Source organism: Simochromis diagramma, unplaced genomic scaffold (genome assembly GCF_900408965.1).
Source record: "Simochromis diagramma unplaced genomic scaffold, fSimDia1.1 OVJJ01000685.1, whole genome shotgun sequence".
NCBI lineage: Eukaryota > Metazoa > Chordata > Actinopteri > Cichliformes > Cichlidae > Simochromis > Simochromis diagramma.
This window is the reverse complement of record NW_024387477.1, coordinates 7171937-7188609: the sequence shown is the minus strand read 5'-3', so window position 1 is coordinate 7188609 and position 16673 is coordinate 7171937. Positions and strand designations below refer to the sequence as shown.

Below are 16673 nucleotides of genomic sequence, written 5' to 3'. Positions count from 1 at the left end.
GAACAACATGGTAACGATTATTCTTAGAAGCTGAAAGTGGCACCTTTGTGTCTCTGACTTTGTGACATTTACAGCTAGGAGAGTGTGCGTATACAAAGTGGACTTTGCACCAAGCCGGTTCTCATTTCCCTCAGCTGGCAGCCTGGGACAACACCCTGCAGGCTGTCATTTGTGATGTGAGCTTGTAAGAGGGCGTTAAGCTGTTACAGCTATCATCGTGCTTGCGTCCAGCTCTGATAAAGGTGCTTACCGTGAGTCACTCCTTTTATTCGCCCTCCATCCCTCTGTTTACTTCCATCGCTTATTACTTGTTAGCAATGTTGTGAGTCTAAGTGTGTCCACCTCCACTGAATGACACAGATGCCACAAATATCTGTTTACTTCGCTGACTAAATCACAGATCTTGTGGCTCTTTCTCATTGTGGGCCAAAACACAAATTGACACTTTACTCCACTGAAGTACAGCTTTTACGACAGATCAAACTCTAAATTCATATTCATCATTGGGGAAAAAACAAGCAGAAGGAGATAAAATTCTTTATTTCCTCTTGTATGAGTCATAATTTGCACAAATAAAGAAAGAATTCTCTGCATATAAAAGATAAAAATATATATATGTGTGACTAGAAAATACTTGTGGTTTGTTTTTGTCATAATGCTGCCACGCAGTGGCTGGTTAGAGGAACTTCAGGCACATGTAGCTCAGTCCATTTGTTGAGGCAACAGTCTGAGAGAGGAAGGATTTCGAGATGAGGAGAAAGTAATCATGAGAATCTAAAACCTGATCTTCAATATAAAAAAAGACTAGTTACATGTCAATACTGAGATGTTACTGCAAACCATCCTCAACCTCAGCTGTCTGTGTTAAACCCCTTTTTTATGCATCTTTGGTAAAATTACACATTCGAAGAGGCCGGGGAGGTGGTGTTCGGTGAGGAGTAGAAGTCACAGAAGCCCTCCTCGGACAGGTGTCCGTACTCGTTGTTGTAGAAGGTCTGACCTGACAGCTGGCTGAAGAAGTTGGGCCGGAGCCTGGAGCTGCCTGTGGCACGGCTTTGATCTGGGGAACTGTGGGAGGCTGTCAGAGGCTCCGTGCTGCTGCTACTGTTTATACGACTGAGGAAAGAAGGAAAAAAATTACAGACTCCCAACTCAGGCTAAACAACTCAACTTTCTGTGAATTTTGATTGATACAATTCTCTATAACCTAGATAATCATTGCTGAACTCCCCTGCTTATTACCATGAGCTTATTATTGCAAGACAGTCCCGAATACACAAATCCCCAGCATGTACACTTACGAAATATTTGTGCAAAATGATGGAGCCCAGCTGCTTGAAGACATTATTAAGCAAAAGACTTTCAGAGGCACCAAAGATACTGACACACTGATTTATTATACGTACTATATTATGTGTAAGAATGAATAATATATCCTCTAAAGAATGGGATAGTTTATTTATTTTTGATTCCTTTTTGATCAGAGCATCTGCTCACATAGGCTCCTCCTACACTTTGCTGTAGGAGTAAATTCTCCATAAAAGCATGCTTTTTTCACTTTTAGTTTATGTTGGCTTTTTACAACATTGCAACTCTCAAAATGTTGCTAATACCCAGGTTTGAATGACTCAGACAGTTGTTTACTCCCACTTACCCATGCATAGATCGATACTGCACTGATGCTTACTTCCTTTGCAAATCTAGTTTCGTTCCACATAAAGCAGCGGGTGACTATTCTGCAGTTTCCGAGCAAAAGAACGCAAATGTTTTCTCGTATTGACTCTGAAACATGTGGAGCATAAAGGCATCCATTTCTAACGCTTTTCTTTAACTCGACAGTCATTGTGCTGTTCCACGGTGAGAAATGAGTGTGTAGCGGTCCAAATGTCAGATGGTGTTACTAAACAGCTGGCTGCGTACGTCTAGTGCTTCGATTCCAGTTTTCACAGATATTCAGATTTTTACTTTCATATCATTTAACCTTTTCAAGACGACACCCCCGTGGTTGTGCTCAATTCTCTCAAATTCTTCGGAGGCCAGAACCATCCCGCTGTCCGTCTGGTTGTCCTAGTGAAAAAAGACACAGGTTGACGCAGGTGCTACATCTGTCTCGACCAAGAACGACCATTTTTAGTAATAAACATAGGTGATAATGTCTAAGTCTGAAAAAGCTTTCAGAAAATGTCACCAGTCAGTTCACCTTTTCCAACAACTGATAAGAGGATAAGAAGCTTACTTGAGGAGGTTTCTGTGGATGCATCTCAAGAGGCAACTCTTCAAAGGTCTTCACTCTGGGCTGGCATATTTTGGATGGCCCCACGAACACACAGCCAGCAAAGGGCACACAATTATAATACCTGACCGAAAGACAGAGAAAAGGCAATGATCGCAAACAAACTTGAGCTGCATATTGCATTTCTATTTTTAATAATTGAAACACAAATTTCAGTTTACCAGCATTTTTTGGACATTAATTGGAATCTTTACACAGCTATTGGAATCATTATATGTTGTGTTTATGATGCATTATGTTCATGACAAAAAGTGACAGTTTGATAAATCCAACCATAACAATCTGCTCAAGCAAACACCTCAGAAAAAAAGGGATTCATGATAAGAAGTCCTACTCATGTGTGATCTTTTAAATCAAAGTATCATTCATATCGTTTTATGGGGTCTGGTGGATAAAAGGGGATTGCTCTCTTGTACCTTGTGGGCATAGTGTTGCAAGCGAGTCTCAGTTCTTCCTCAGATGGTGGGCGCGAAGAGGCTTGAGAGAAACCATCGTCTTCAGAGTTCTGTGAGTGGTTCAGGGGGATGTAGTCCTTCCCATCCTGAAGGAAATAAGAACAAGATCCAGACCCCAAGAAAGAAAAACTACAGAAGAAAGTTGGAGACATTATCTCTCCAGCAGAACTTACAGGTAGACTGTTGTCCTGCAGCAGGTCTCCCAGGATCTGGACCAAGGCGGGGAAGGTGGGCCTCTCTTTTGGCTCGCCCTGCCAGCAGGCCAGCATGATGCCATATCTACCAGCAGAGGGCAGCGCAGTCTTAACAAGAATAACAGCCTCAAATGCATCTACAAATGCCATCCTATATTGTTCCCTAGATGTGCAAATCAACTTAATGACATTAAAACGGAAGTCACTCTTCTAACTGGTTTACCCAGTTAAAGACATTAAGAGCAATATTTTCTTCCTGAAAGCAGAAGCATTTTTTTTCTCCAAGATGCGGAAAGAAAGAGAGAAACTAAATGCTTACATTTCAGGAGAGGCAGTCTCCGGTGCTCTCATCCTGACGCCCTCTTTCAATCGCTTGCAAAACTCTTCGTCAATCTGTACCCCCGGATACGGAGATGCACCTAAGAAAAGACCAACATCAACCACCACATTAGGAACAGGAAGACAAATGACTGAGTACTTGTATAATAGGGATGCTGATTCGTTCTGCTAGTAAAAGTTCATTGCTTTTGGCACCGGCTGACATTTATAGATATTTTCAATCACAAGAGACTGAGTTCTGCACAGATGACATAAAAGATGCGTGTGCATGTGTTATGATTCCGACTTCTTACCGAGTGAAAAGATTTCCCAAAGGAGAACTCCAAAGGACCACACGTCACTCTGACTGGTGTACACTTTGTCAAAGATGCTCTCTGGGGCCATCCACTTCAAAGGGAGGCGAGCCTGAGAGAACATTAAAACAGATATGACAGGCAGATAAAACACAGCTGAGACTCGCCATTAAAAGTAATCTTTATGTGGGTGGATAAAAAGAAATAATAACAATTAAAAAGTGTATTCTTTCCCGGGAAGCTAAAGTGGTGACATACGTTGCCTTTCCTGACGTAGTCGGGGTCTTTGTAAATGTCTCGGGCCAGCCCAAAATCACAGATCTTCACAATGTTGTTCTCTGACAGGAGGATGTTACGGGCGGCCAGGTCTCTGTGGATACACTGTGGATACACACAGGACCACGCATACATCATAACTCCGCAGACAGGTGTTTGAGTATGTGCGTGATTTTTAAGTGGTTGCATGCGCTGTGTCCGCCTTGTTTCCTCTGCGTAAGTGTTATTTGGGAGAGTGTACCATTGACCATTTTTTAAAACCAGGGAGTGTGTTTGTGTCTGCGTGTGCCAGTTTGTAACTGGGGCTGAACTGTATCTCTTCCAGCACCCTTCACAAACCTGGCAAGCAAACACAGCTTTGAGTGGTTTGGGGGAGTCAAATAAAGCCAGCCAGTCTGCTGTTGTAAGTCTCAGTATCACATTCATTACAAGTTGCAGCTGCTCCCTTTTTTCCGATTTAATCGTTTATCCAGTTACAGTGCAATGAACCATAGCAATGCGTATCAGTGTTTTGGTAAAACACAATTTTTAAAAGCTTATTTTGACAGTGTTTTGAGTTCATGGGGATCAAATCAGCTCACTGTCAAACTGAAACAATCCAATAACACACCTCTCTAACGCCTGGAAAATGTGAGAATTCAGTTTGCATCAAAGTGCTTTGAAACATCTCTGCTGTTTGCGAGGAGTATTCCTCAAAATTAAAACACAATCTTAATTTTATTGCTTTACTTGTACCTGAATGCTTTTAATGTCATTTTATGTGCAGACAAAACTTCCATTCTAAGTTGATTTCACGTTTCTTTTTAATATTCCCGAATTTTAAAAAAGTCATATAATTTTAAATCAGTTTAGTCCTATCTCATTCAGTGTACTTTCATTTTAGCTTATACTGACAGTACAAAGTGATCATATTCCTTCTTAGCTTTGGACTTCAATAAAAACTGCTCTGAGAAAAGCTCACCTCTTATCTCTAATATGAGGCCTAGATACTTTGTGATAACACTCCTGATGCACTTCCAGTGTCAAGGTCAGGTGGCAGAGACACTATAAGAAATGACAAGTACTTAGGAATAGTGCTTAATATTTAATTTGAGTAGTCCCAGTTTATGCTACTGTGTATTTTCTCCACATTACCAGAGCAACAAATGCAGTTGCTGCAGAACAGATTGAATGATCGCTTCATTAATCATAATACACTACTGTTTTTAACCTGCTCACATGTATTTCGAGTATCTAAAATAAATTTGAACATAAAAGGCACTATAATAATATAACAATACCGGTAATAATAAAATAATGATCATACAGGGTAACAGAATATATAAAATACCATAACACGTCAAGCGCCTCTACAAACTGTGCTATTTCTAAGCTGGGATTTAGTTTCTTTTTCATGTTGTCTATGCAGTTAGTACACAACGATTGTCTACTTTAAACCACGCACCAGTAATTGCTCTCATAAAGAGAACAAATCTTAGTTACGGTGTATAAAGTCTCACCACTAGATGTCAGTAGATTGCAGCTAAATGAAGTGCACAAGCCTAGCTACGGTGGCCACTGTAGGACAAGTAATCTGTAGCGAGTCTAGGCTTTAGTCCAGCTATCGATATTTACATTAGTGTAACTAACATTGCTGAACAGTGACGCTTAGCGAGTAAACTCTTGTACGATGTGAGAATTTAATCAAAGTGTTTGTCGGAGGGAACGTGTGATATTTAGGACAATTTTTTGAACAGCCTAACATTAGCTGGCATACTGTTAGCTTATAGCGTTGTGCGCTGTCTGGGGATGGGAGGGTTGTATCCAATCTGCTTCGATGAGTTCAGTTCATCGACGAGGTTTGAGGTAAGGATGAACAGAATAACATTTTATTCTGATGCCGGTTGCATTGTCTGTATTTTTAATGGTTTCAATATTTTAAACTCAAAAGAAAACTACGAATAATGGTACCTTTAAATGATATTTAATGTGTTGATGCTGGTGACTTTATTGTTCTTGTATACAATGTATTGGTATTTATGGTAGTACTTCCCAGGTTCAAGTCTTTTTCCATCAGCAATGGTAACTACTCTTCTTTTGTGGTGTATCTCAAGGTTCCATTCTGGGTCCAGTTTCCTTTGTTATGCTATCACTGGGGCTATATTTGTAACATAAACCCTTGCCAATTCTGGTAAGCAATGCCTCTGTCAATCCCTTAACCTGTTCTTTAGTTGATGTCAAAACCTTAAGAGTAATTAGTGATTCAGCAGGCAGTTACACCATCCCCTAACGTCTTCATATTTTGTGTCCTCGGCATCATATTTTAAACCTCAGGAAAAGAATCAGTGTTATTTCTGTTTCTTTTCTTAAGTTTGATTTCCAGATTAAATCAGCTGTTAAAGACAACTTTTTTTCTTTTTAATTAATACATTTCTTTCTGTTATTGACTCTGAAATGGTAATTTGTGCTTTCATCACAGTCGGACTGAGTTCTTGTATGTTGGACTGAGAAAACCACTATTATCATAACTGCAATCGATTCAAAATGCCAATGTTAAACCTTTTTTTTTTTTCGTCATTAAAAATCTTTCTAATTTAATTTGTGTATTGGACTGTGGCATCAATGCAAAAACATCCATATTCTTCTGCTAGTTTTAAACTGGGGATCATTGTTAGGCACAAAGGCCTGAAAAGTTGATGGTAAATGAAATGCAGTCACATAGTGTCCTTCCACTTTAGTGCACAAAACACTTAACCGCTCAATTACCCATTCAGATGCATACTCTATGCCAGTGGAGCTGTCACAGGAAGCATGGCAGAACATGACACTCTGAGCCAAGGGATCGGAGATGCCAAGCATTAGCGGTCGACCCTGCTCTACCACCTGAGCCACTGTGGACCCCTCATAAATGCCCCAAACTACAAGCCGCTGCCTCTAAAGCTAACCTCCGGTGACAATTCATCACAGCTTAATCATTAATTGTCCACACTGTAATGCTGAGAATTAACCTTTCTGGAAGCCAGGAACTCCATCCCACGAGCCACCTGGAAACTGTAGCAAATCAAATCTTCTATCGTCAGAGGAGTTTTCCACAAGTCCTCCACTGGAGAGAGAGAAGGAGAGGATGAGGGCAGTCACGGCGAGAAAAGAAAACAGCGCGGTGCGGGATGAGGAGTTCAATCACATAAAATGACTCACTTTTCTCTACAGCGGGAGTCTGACTGGACGTATTGGATGATGTACTCTGAGGAGCAGTGAGCGGGGAGGAGGATGGAGAGGGCGGTTGACGAGTCCTCTGGGCAATCTGACCCGCTTCAATCATCCGCCTCACCTGGCTCTGGGTTTTTGGAGAGCGATCCTAAGTGGGGAAGCGTTTCAATGAATCATCTCAAAAATCAATATCGGGCTTAAGACTAACAGAACATGGCAGATAACGGAGTTTGTGAACAGAAACTACATAAAGGGGACAAAGCAGAGGTAGAAAAATGAGACAGACTAAAAGGTTAAAATGAAAACATGATTACAGATAGTCTTTCTGAGCTTTGAGCTGCCATCAGAGAACAAATGTGAAAGTGCTTGAATAAATTGCTTGAGTTCTGCAGCACTGTGTTACCCTGTAAGGGAGGAAGAACTCTCTCTTGGCTCGTAGGAAGTTGGAGAGATTCCCATACTTGCAGTATTCCACAATCACCATCAGCGGGCCTGGTAACAGAGATGTTTCAAATGTTTCAGCACATGTTCACTGCTCGTCTACAAGCTCTTTTTTTGTCTTTTCTCGCACCGTATCTGAAATAGAGACGCTGCAGCTTGAGCTGGACCATTTCCCGCCTGAGATTAGCTGCCTGGCTGCTTTTTGTTTAGGATAAACACTTTCAGATGTCCGTGACTCAAAAATGTTCTCTATAGGTCAAAATCATGCATGGGTGAAAGGGAAAAAATGAAGGCATCTGTTTTACCTCTCATTTGGTTACAGGCTATAAGGGAAAGGGGGGTGGACAAAATGATGTAAGGACTTTTACACTGAACAGGACAAAGAGCAGAGCCGGAACATGAAGGTTTCCCAAAAATACTGACAGAGGAAAATAGATGATCAAAGGCTGAAACAGTGACAACATTACCAAAACAATCCCACGTTCATTTATCTTGTTAGGTGACTGTGTGCAAATGTATTTAATACACTATATGGACACGAGTACTGGGCCACCTCCAGATTACACCTACAGGTGCTCCTCGGCCATGGAAACCCAAGCTACGAAGCTATTGGTACACAGTATTTGTGCTGATGTTAATGCCAAAGCAGATTTGGAACTGTCACTTTATATGGTCTGCTACTTTGAAGTTCAATCAATGTGGTTTCTAAACACTTGTACTAATATTACTAATACCACTTATTACATTCTAAAAATAGGATTTTGCAAACATAATCCATGTAATTCTTTGGCCTCACCATTTGGTTTGGTGCAGGCTCCCAGGAGGTTTACTACATTCAGATGGTTGCCAATGTGAATCAGTATCTTTAACTCTGACATCAAGGCTTTGTGTTCACTGGCCGTGGCTCCGTCTGCAATACAAAGTGAAATGTTCCAAATAAAACACATCACATTGTGTATTTTGACGTGTGCATATCTTGTACAAACATGAACTGCGTGGGCTGCACTGCACTGCGATTTCTCCTAACTTTGATTACTCTGACTGCATCAAATCTGTTTAGCATTTGCTTCACTTTGGGTAACCTTCCAAGAACATAAACACACAAAGCCAAATCTCACCCTTCAGCATCTTGACAGCCACCGTGTCCAAACCTTTGCTCTTGCTAATGCCGTAGATTGATGCTTCAATTACTTTTCCAAAGGCACCGTGCCCTAAAACTTTTCCTGTGTCAAGAGAAAGAGCAGAAAATCAACAAGATATTCATGCTTATTGATTGATGCGTGCTTGATTTTAGCCTCACTGGAATACATAAACAGTTCCATCTGCAATGGGAAAAAAATTGCAGATGGCATCCATGGAGACAAGGAGGAGCAACGGGACATTAGACAACATGCTCCCATAAGTTGCTGTCGTGGAACAGATGCTTTTCTTCTGGGCATTTTTAAAAAGCTGTTCTGGGAATGAGCACATATTTAACATTAGCACTATTGCTGGCAGCGCTCTATCCAGTTGGCAGCAATCCAGAATCATGCCATTATGGATTGTGGAAATGGAAAAGTAATTCAGTTTCACCCATCTATTTGCCTCTCATCCACTCCTGCTCATGTCCTCACACATACCTCAGGCTCCTATGCTACTTTAGCAACCATCCCTTTTTTCTCACAGTTCCTTGTTACCCACCTAGCCGGAGTCTGTCTCTGGAGATCTCCCACTGCGATGAGTCGTAGGGCAGGTATTCGCACTGCTCATCCAGTGGCACCTCCCCCGGGTCCATAATGATTGACAGATAACCTGTCTTTATGTCTGCTGGGTTAACCTGAAGTTCAAGGTGAGACGAGAGGTGGGCTGAATAACAGGGAATCTTGGAAAGGAAGCGCTTGGACACGCAGCGCAAATGTGAAACGTAAATAACACGAGGACAGAAAGAAGGAAAGGTCGATGGTATACTGCAAACGAGTGAAATTACCTTTAGTCATGCTCTTATTAGAGTTAGAAATATGTCAGCATGCTCTTTTAAAGCACATTTAGTGTTTTTTTTTATTGCTGAAAGCAAAGAAAATGATTTGTATTGAAATATTAAATAAAGTGGCCCATCTGCGCTTGACTGACAGCAGCCACTGAAAGCCACCGAAGGATGAGGCATTGTTAGCAGGAGTCTTCATGACCTCATCACTAACTAAATGCTGCAGCTGATAAGCTTAGTAGCTACTTAGCATGCAAAGTGACATTAGTAATGCACTTTTAGGGAGTGAATGTTTGTCTGGTGGCTTAAGCACAGGCCGTGTGCATTTGCGGTGCTGTGTACAAAGCATTAAAAGCACACTTTTAAAAAGTAAATGCTTTTGTGCTCTGTGTTTGTCTCTGGATGTGTATTTAGTTAAAGGACACCTGTTTTTTTTGTTTGTTTGTTTGGCAGCCTTCAAAGCCCAACATGCAACAGCAGCCATGTTGACTTGAAACAGAAGGTAAACACGGGTGTTGCTGATGTCATTAACTGAGCTTCTTTTCTATTCAGGAGTGAGAGCAACACCTTTGTTTACTGCCTATTACTGTAGTTACATGTGGTATGTTCATGTTGTGTTTACATATGTTTTATAGCCTCCTGTCATGACCTGGCATTTGTTAGTGTTAGTGTGATGCTACGGTTTCAGTTAAGTTGCAATGCAATCTAACTAGCTAAGATGAAGACCTTAAAGTATTCTGTTCAATTGTTACTATTAAAAGTGCTGATCCAAATAAAATATGTCAAATATGTCCTGTACAAAGTACAGCCTTCTTCAATTTTAAGGTTTTATATAACAGGACATCATAAAAAAATAATTTGGTCTTTAGCAGGTCATAACATTAGGCAAATACAATCTGAGATGAACATTTACACCTGACAGGTGACACTGCGTCATTATTTATTTAACAAAAATCGAACCACTAATGCAGAAGCAAAGAGTGAACAACTAAGTGCATCCTTTTTGCTTCCACATGAATTAAGAGGTAGACAAGTGCTGCTAATGGTAAAATGGACTGGTACTTCTATAATGCCTTCACCCAGTCATACACATTCATAAAGCACTAAATTTCATGCCTAAGCAATTTTATCTAACATTCAAACACACACTCACACTCAAATGCATACATTTGAGTGTGAGATTCAGTACTTTGCCCAAGGATACTTCGACAGACTGGATGATCAATCAGTCCACCCACCTACCCATTGATTGAGGACCCAGTCTACCACCTGAACCACAGCTGAAATCAAATGTACTCGAGTAACTGATTATCAGCAAGTTAAGTGCATCGGCACATCAGTGAGCACCTTGTAAAAGCAGAAGTTTGTTGGTCTGGAGAATTCAGGTGTGTGTTAACATAATGACAATCTTCCCAGGATTGGGCACCTTAGCACATCCACCCCAGTGTTAGATCGTGCAATACTCTGAGAGGCTGCAAAAAACCCCAAGAGCTACACCAAAGACTCTATAGGCCTCAGTGAGGAGATTAAATGTTACAGTTAAGTAGAAAACCCTCATCTCTCTAAAAAAAACCCAACATGACAGCACAGCTTAGGTTTGAAAAGTTAGGTTTAGGTTTGAAAGGTTGCATTTGGAACAATGTGATCTGGACAGACAAGACTAAATTGGAGATGTCTGACCATAATACACATCATTAGAAAGGTATTTGAGAAAAATGTAGCATAGAGGAGCAGAGCTAGAGACAGACGAAAGGTGGAGAGACAAACATTGAGACGCTGCAAGCAAGACGGAGAGGAAAAAAAGGAAAGCCATCTCTAATTAAAAGAGAGACTCACCCTACCAAGTGTGCAAATAAAGAGCAAATGGATTCTCATTATGACCACGTTTGCTGCTGTTAGCAACAGCAGCAAAGGATTTGCTTTATGCGCTCCAAGAAAATATCACTAACTGTCTCTGGATGTAAATGACAGACTTATCTCTAACAAACAGATTGTGCTCAAAGATAGACAAAACAGGGGTCAAAGTGCCTCCGTCACAGTCTGTCGGCTCCTCTCGAAACACACACAGACACAAACTCAGACACAGTGATAAGTGGCGCCCTCTGACCCGCTTCACATTGCAGAAGATGAGAATGAGCAAGGCCCAGAAGAAAACGGCGATGACTCCAGTCCCGATGAGAATTACAATCTCCACGTTGGCCCGGTCACTTGACCCTTATCGGAAAGAAAGAAAGAAAGAAAGAAAGTCAGTGTCAGATGCAAAGGGTTTAAAAACACACACACACACACTGCTGAAAATTACTCAGCCCTGTCACATGGACTGGTCTTTTACCAACTATAGGGGGCACTAAATTACAAAGTATTTGGCCCACAGCTTTCTAGTAAACTCCTTAAATAAAATCGTTAGAGTTAAATAAATGTGCTGGGCTGACTTTCAGCCATTGGCCATAAAACCACTTCCAGCAAACTCATTCACCAGCTGAATGAGAAAACACAGTGTTTCACTGGCTGATGACTATGATTTGAGAGCCGCACATAACAAAAGCACAAAAACTAGAGTTACAGTGAGAGTGTGAGAGGTGAAGATGTGAGCTCAAGGACAACTGCGATTTCAGGCCTGAGTGCACTCGAAAAAGCACACGGAGAGAGCTGGGAGAGCTTATGGTGAATAAATTCAGGTGTCTCTGTGACTGTGTGTGCGTGCGGCTGTCTCACCGATGACGCTGACGGCGGCTGAGGAGTTGACACAACCGCGCTGGTTGCAGGCGGTGCAGGTGTAAAGACCGGCGTCCTCCTCTCTGACCCGCTGGATACTCAACGTGCGGTTTGAATCCTGCAGCTGGATCCCTGCGAAGGAGGCACCGGGGGATGGGGTGGAGATGGGGTGGACTTGTTAGTGACACGCACTCAAACCCATATTCGAAGCCTGTGCTGTGTGCTGTGACTTTAGTGCCACTTCTTCACCCTTTCGCATTGTGAATTCAGCACCATTTTCCACAGCGCCTTTTTGAATTCTTGTCACACCTCTGGACCTCCATTTGTAGCATTCATTTATTATTCCATCATCCCGCCGCGCACCCCAAACAGTCCCCTCTGAGTGATCCCAGGGCAGCTATTATTCAGACTTGCATTGACCCACCCTACAGGCTCATCACCTTCAGATATTAAGAAGAGACTAAAAAGCTAATGAGCTGTGTCGGCCTGAGAGGGTTTTATGTGTGTGGGTGTGTGTGGATGTGTGAGGAGCTCTACAGCAAAAACATCATGACAGGAACTCCTGATACAAGTTCTATTTGACCCACTTGTTCCACAGTGTGAGTATGTGGGATTGATGTGCGCTTGTAAAGGAAAGCAATGGTATCCTAGAACCAGACCTTTCCTTTCTATTTGGTTTCTGGATTGATAGCTAGGACAAAAACATTCTGAAGTGGTCCAATGTTTAGCAAAAACACTGCAATCTAATCCCAAATACCATTTATCCATGACAGTGGAATGCTTGATCTGCATTTGACTAATCTCCTAAGTCTGAACACTCGCAGGAGGTGAATTTTTCCAAGAAGACAACAGTGTAATCTTGAGAAATGGCAATGTCACAGACTCGACAAGGGGGCAGTGATAAAGTTGCAGCCGGTTGTGCCAAAAATGACTGAATACCACTGAAAAACACTTTGTTGTGCACACACAGCAACCTGCAGAGCATCGTGTTTGCACTGACGGTGCTGACCAGGAAGAAAGTGTCGAAGAAATCCTACACCGAGGCACAATTTACATGAGGAAAAATATTGTTCCAAGAGTGCAGGCTTGCTGGAGAGAATGTGTGACGGCAACGTTATTAGCTAAAGGCGTGTTGTTGACCTGGAACGAGTACTTGCAAAAACATGAGAGGGTAATGTCAAAAGCAATCGCACACACTGAGAAAAAACAATCCAAGGCTGTCACTCACAAAAAGAGCTACTTATGTTTCCACTTGGAAAACTGCACTACAGTATTATAGCTATAGATTTCAGCTATTTTTGCGCCTATCAATCATTCAGAGGCAGAAAAGACAGAAAATAAAGCACAACATTAAACATACAAGAAGTTTACCTGAATAGCTTGACTGACATTTGATCACACTGAGTCGATGTATCTGTGCAAACATTAACAAAGCCTACTGGGATGTAAAGTGGATAATACGAGTCCCATCAAATAAAGCCTCACAGGGGCAGGCTTTCTGACTTCTTGTCGGCGTGCGTGTGGGAATGCGAAAGCCCCGTCCTACAAACACGTGTATGAGCTGCTGTGATTTATTCATGCACCTGACATTTGGTGGAGAGGCTGGTTGTCTTTGAACCAGAAGAATCGGGGCAGAGGTCTGCCCTCCACGTCGCACTCCATCGTGAGAGACTCGGTCACATTCACTGTTTGGTTGGTGAGGCTGCGCTTATAGCGTGGTGCCTCCAGGGCTGCGATGGGAGAGAGAAGGGAGAGCAAAAGCCAGAGACAGATCAGCAATGGAGAAGGTGAAATCAAAATTATTTCACTATATCGACACTATATCAACTCAAAGAGGGTAAATGTACAAGATGCACTCTTGTGGGTTTGAAAATAAGGGCAAAAGGAAGAAGATCCCATTAAAGCGTACATATGTCCTCCAGGCACTGACGCAAGCTTACACAGCAAACAGCACGAGCGAGGCAGGAATTTGTTTGTGCTTTTCAGCCCTGCTGCATCTCAGCTCTGTTTTCATGTCCCTACATATTGATGCTGTGCAGGCATCAAGTATTTTCTCCATTATGTGTGGATGTGGGTATCGAGCTGCGTGGGACCTTTTGAGTGTGGGTATTTTTAAGCCTCTAGCATCTCAGCGCCAGTTCCGCTGCGACCCATGTGTGTTGCCACTGCCAAGGGTTGAGTTTTTCTCTATAATTAGTGGTGCAGCCTAGTGCGCTGGAGTTAGAGTGACTCTGCTTTCTGCATTCAGCGGTGTGTGTGTTTGCATCTCTGTGTCTGGAGCTTTAATTCCCCCTTATTGCTCACCTTTGACAGAGATGTATCTGAAAAGGCACTGTTTCTCCCCACTGCGTCTGCTCTGAGCCTCACATACGTAATGCCCTTCATCCTGCAGCTGGATGGAGTTAATAGTGAAGTCCAAGACCCAGCTGTTGGAGGGCTCCTGGAAGGAGAGCTCACCACGGAGAGCCTCAGCATATAGGTGCACGCTCTTGCAGTCCAGCTCCTGGGGCTTACCCTCCTCGTCCTGCAGGGCCCGAGGGTCAAGACGGTACCAGTGGAGCTGCTCATAGGTGTAATTATCAGCACTGCAAAGGAGAGACACTTTCTCCTGCTCCAGGGGATACTCAGACTGCTGGACATCTACATTGAAGCCCTCGGGGATGGCTTTAAAGATGAGAGAAGAACAGGCAGGCTGGTATGTTACCCTTACACAGAAAGGCTTTGAATTACACATCAATAAATACTCCTCAAAAAATGCCATTTATATAAAATATAAACCAACAAATGCATGTAGGACTGCCTTGTTATGAGGATCCCAGCAAAAATGAAAGAGAAGTTTTGTTTGTGCTTGCTCACAGGATTAAGAAATTCTGCAGCAACATTAGGCCTTGTTACACTGCCATTAGTTCCTTAATGGCAGGCCAACCTCAGTGTGAGTTATTTTCACAAGGACTATTTCTTTGGCATGGAAGCGTAAAGAGGCAACAGGGTGTTGGGCACAGACTTCTAATAGTTCTAAAAGAACAACCCCACAAGTTGCTTTGAGTGTTTTGAGTTGGGCTGCTATCACAAAGGAGCTCTACTTGTTTTTTTTTGGTTGCGCCCTGATGTCCTGTTCTGGCCACCGGTGCACGGATGCCAGCGATTTCAGCCCGAACATAGCCTGCTGCGTCAAACCAAACCAACTTTCACATGGAAGATCATCACTTTTAAAGTGAGCAGTGCCCAAGTCAAAAGAAGGCACATTAAGTCATGTGTGCAGCCAGAAACCCTTCCCCCTGGCTTTTTTGTGGGGAGTGTACCCTATACTCCTCCTCCAGAGTTGGGTTCAGAATTGGACAGAAAGTTCTACTGTGGCATGTGCCATCATGGAGCTCTTTTGTCCCCACAAACAAAACTGCAGCTCACCATCCACCCCCATTTGCTCCCCTGCGTCTCATGTTCTCAAAGGGGAATTCGAGTTGAAGTGTTGTCATTTTGACTTGCTGGATGTGATCCAGCACACGCTGCAAACGGGCACCTGCAAGTGGTCAGACCGTGACTTCCAGAGTGCAATCCAAGCTTAGCTGGGGTGCTGGAAGCGGCGCAGCAACCTTGATGTGCCAAATTGAAATCAGACATGCTTTTTGTTTTTTATTGGATTACTGAAACATTTGAGCACAGATCATACTACATACTGCAGCGCGCATTCTGTGTAGGCTTATCATACATTGAGTAGCTTTATTATTCCTGCAGAGGATCAGAGCTGACTGAGTCCCGTGACAGAACAGAATGACCCGTTGGCTCTTGTGCCCGGGAAATCAATTTGAAAATCTTTCCACCTTTTTTTTTTTCGAGGTAATTAATTTTTCAAATCTAATTTTCCACCACAAACTCTGCTCAGCTTTATTGTAATAGAGTGCAGCAAAACTTGGATCATCATTGATCAACCTTTGGCTTTAAAACCAACCAAGCTCCTATTTTTTTCTCCCAGCTGAGGAAAGGCAGTTTGTTTGTTTGTCTTCTTTATGGATCGTCTTCAAGCTTCAGAACAATATACTAGGCCTCGGGGGACATGAGCGCTTGGGTTGGCTGAGCATTTGACCTTGACCTTCATTGTTAGCGCTCAAGGTCAAAGTTTATCTTGAAAAACATTTAAAGAAACCATGTCAAGTAATATATCATATGATAGATCTGTACAACACACTTTTTGTCTTTTCAATATGACACCCTATGATGTCACAATGATGCCATAAAGTTTTGCAGAATCACACACTGGATGAATATGTCTTAAAGCTCAAGTTTTTATAGCTTATAGAAGCCAAAAATGCTCCAATCATATACTAAAGATAATAAAATACACAATTTTAGTATGTAATACTTCAAGGTCAAAGGTCAGGGTCACAAAAATAAGGAAAAAAGCTTTAGTTTCCATTCAATCCTCTCCAAACTTTGAAGCAACATAGTCATCATTCTTTGTTTAAGCTCTTTAAAACCGTATTTTTTTCAATACAACATAATATGACTTCACAATGA

The 16673-nt window shown here is 42.2% G+C and overlaps 1 protein-coding gene across 1 annotated transcript in view; it reads right to left on the bottom strand.

Moving 5' to 3' along the window:
- Positions 1 to 525: 525 nt before the first annotated feature.
- The window catches only part of flt4 (fms related receptor tyrosine kinase 4), a 47470-nt gene continuing 31322 nt past the window's right edge, over positions 526 to 16673 (bottom strand). The window contains exons 13-30 of the mRNA XM_040015500.1: positions 14463 to 14822; positions 13742 to 13888; positions 12159 to 12290; positions 11551 to 11657; positions 9161 to 9296; positions 8599 to 8703; positions 8277 to 8390; positions 7443 to 7531; positions 7028 to 7187; positions 6838 to 6932; positions 3833 to 3955; positions 3575 to 3686; positions 3262 to 3361; positions 2922 to 3027; positions 2710 to 2834; positions 2237 to 2357; positions 1982 to 2067; positions 526 to 1116 (exon numbers count right to left, since the gene is read on the bottom strand). Of these exons, the coding sequence (XP_039871434.1) occupies positions 897 to 1116; positions 1982 to 2067; positions 2237 to 2357; positions 2710 to 2834; positions 2922 to 3027; positions 3262 to 3361; positions 3575 to 3686; positions 3833 to 3955; positions 6838 to 6932; positions 7028 to 7187; positions 7443 to 7531; positions 8277 to 8390; positions 8599 to 8703; positions 9161 to 9296; positions 11551 to 11657; positions 12159 to 12290; positions 13742 to 13888; positions 14463 to 14822 (2438 nt within the window). The 3' untranslated portion in view covers positions 526 to 896. The remainder of the gene's footprint in view (positions 1117 to 1981; positions 2068 to 2236; positions 2358 to 2709; positions 2835 to 2921; positions 3028 to 3261; positions 3362 to 3574; positions 3687 to 3832; positions 3956 to 6837; positions 6933 to 7027; positions 7188 to 7442; positions 7532 to 8276; positions 8391 to 8598; positions 8704 to 9160; positions 9297 to 11550; positions 11658 to 12158; positions 12291 to 13741; positions 13889 to 14462; positions 14823 to 16673) is intronic.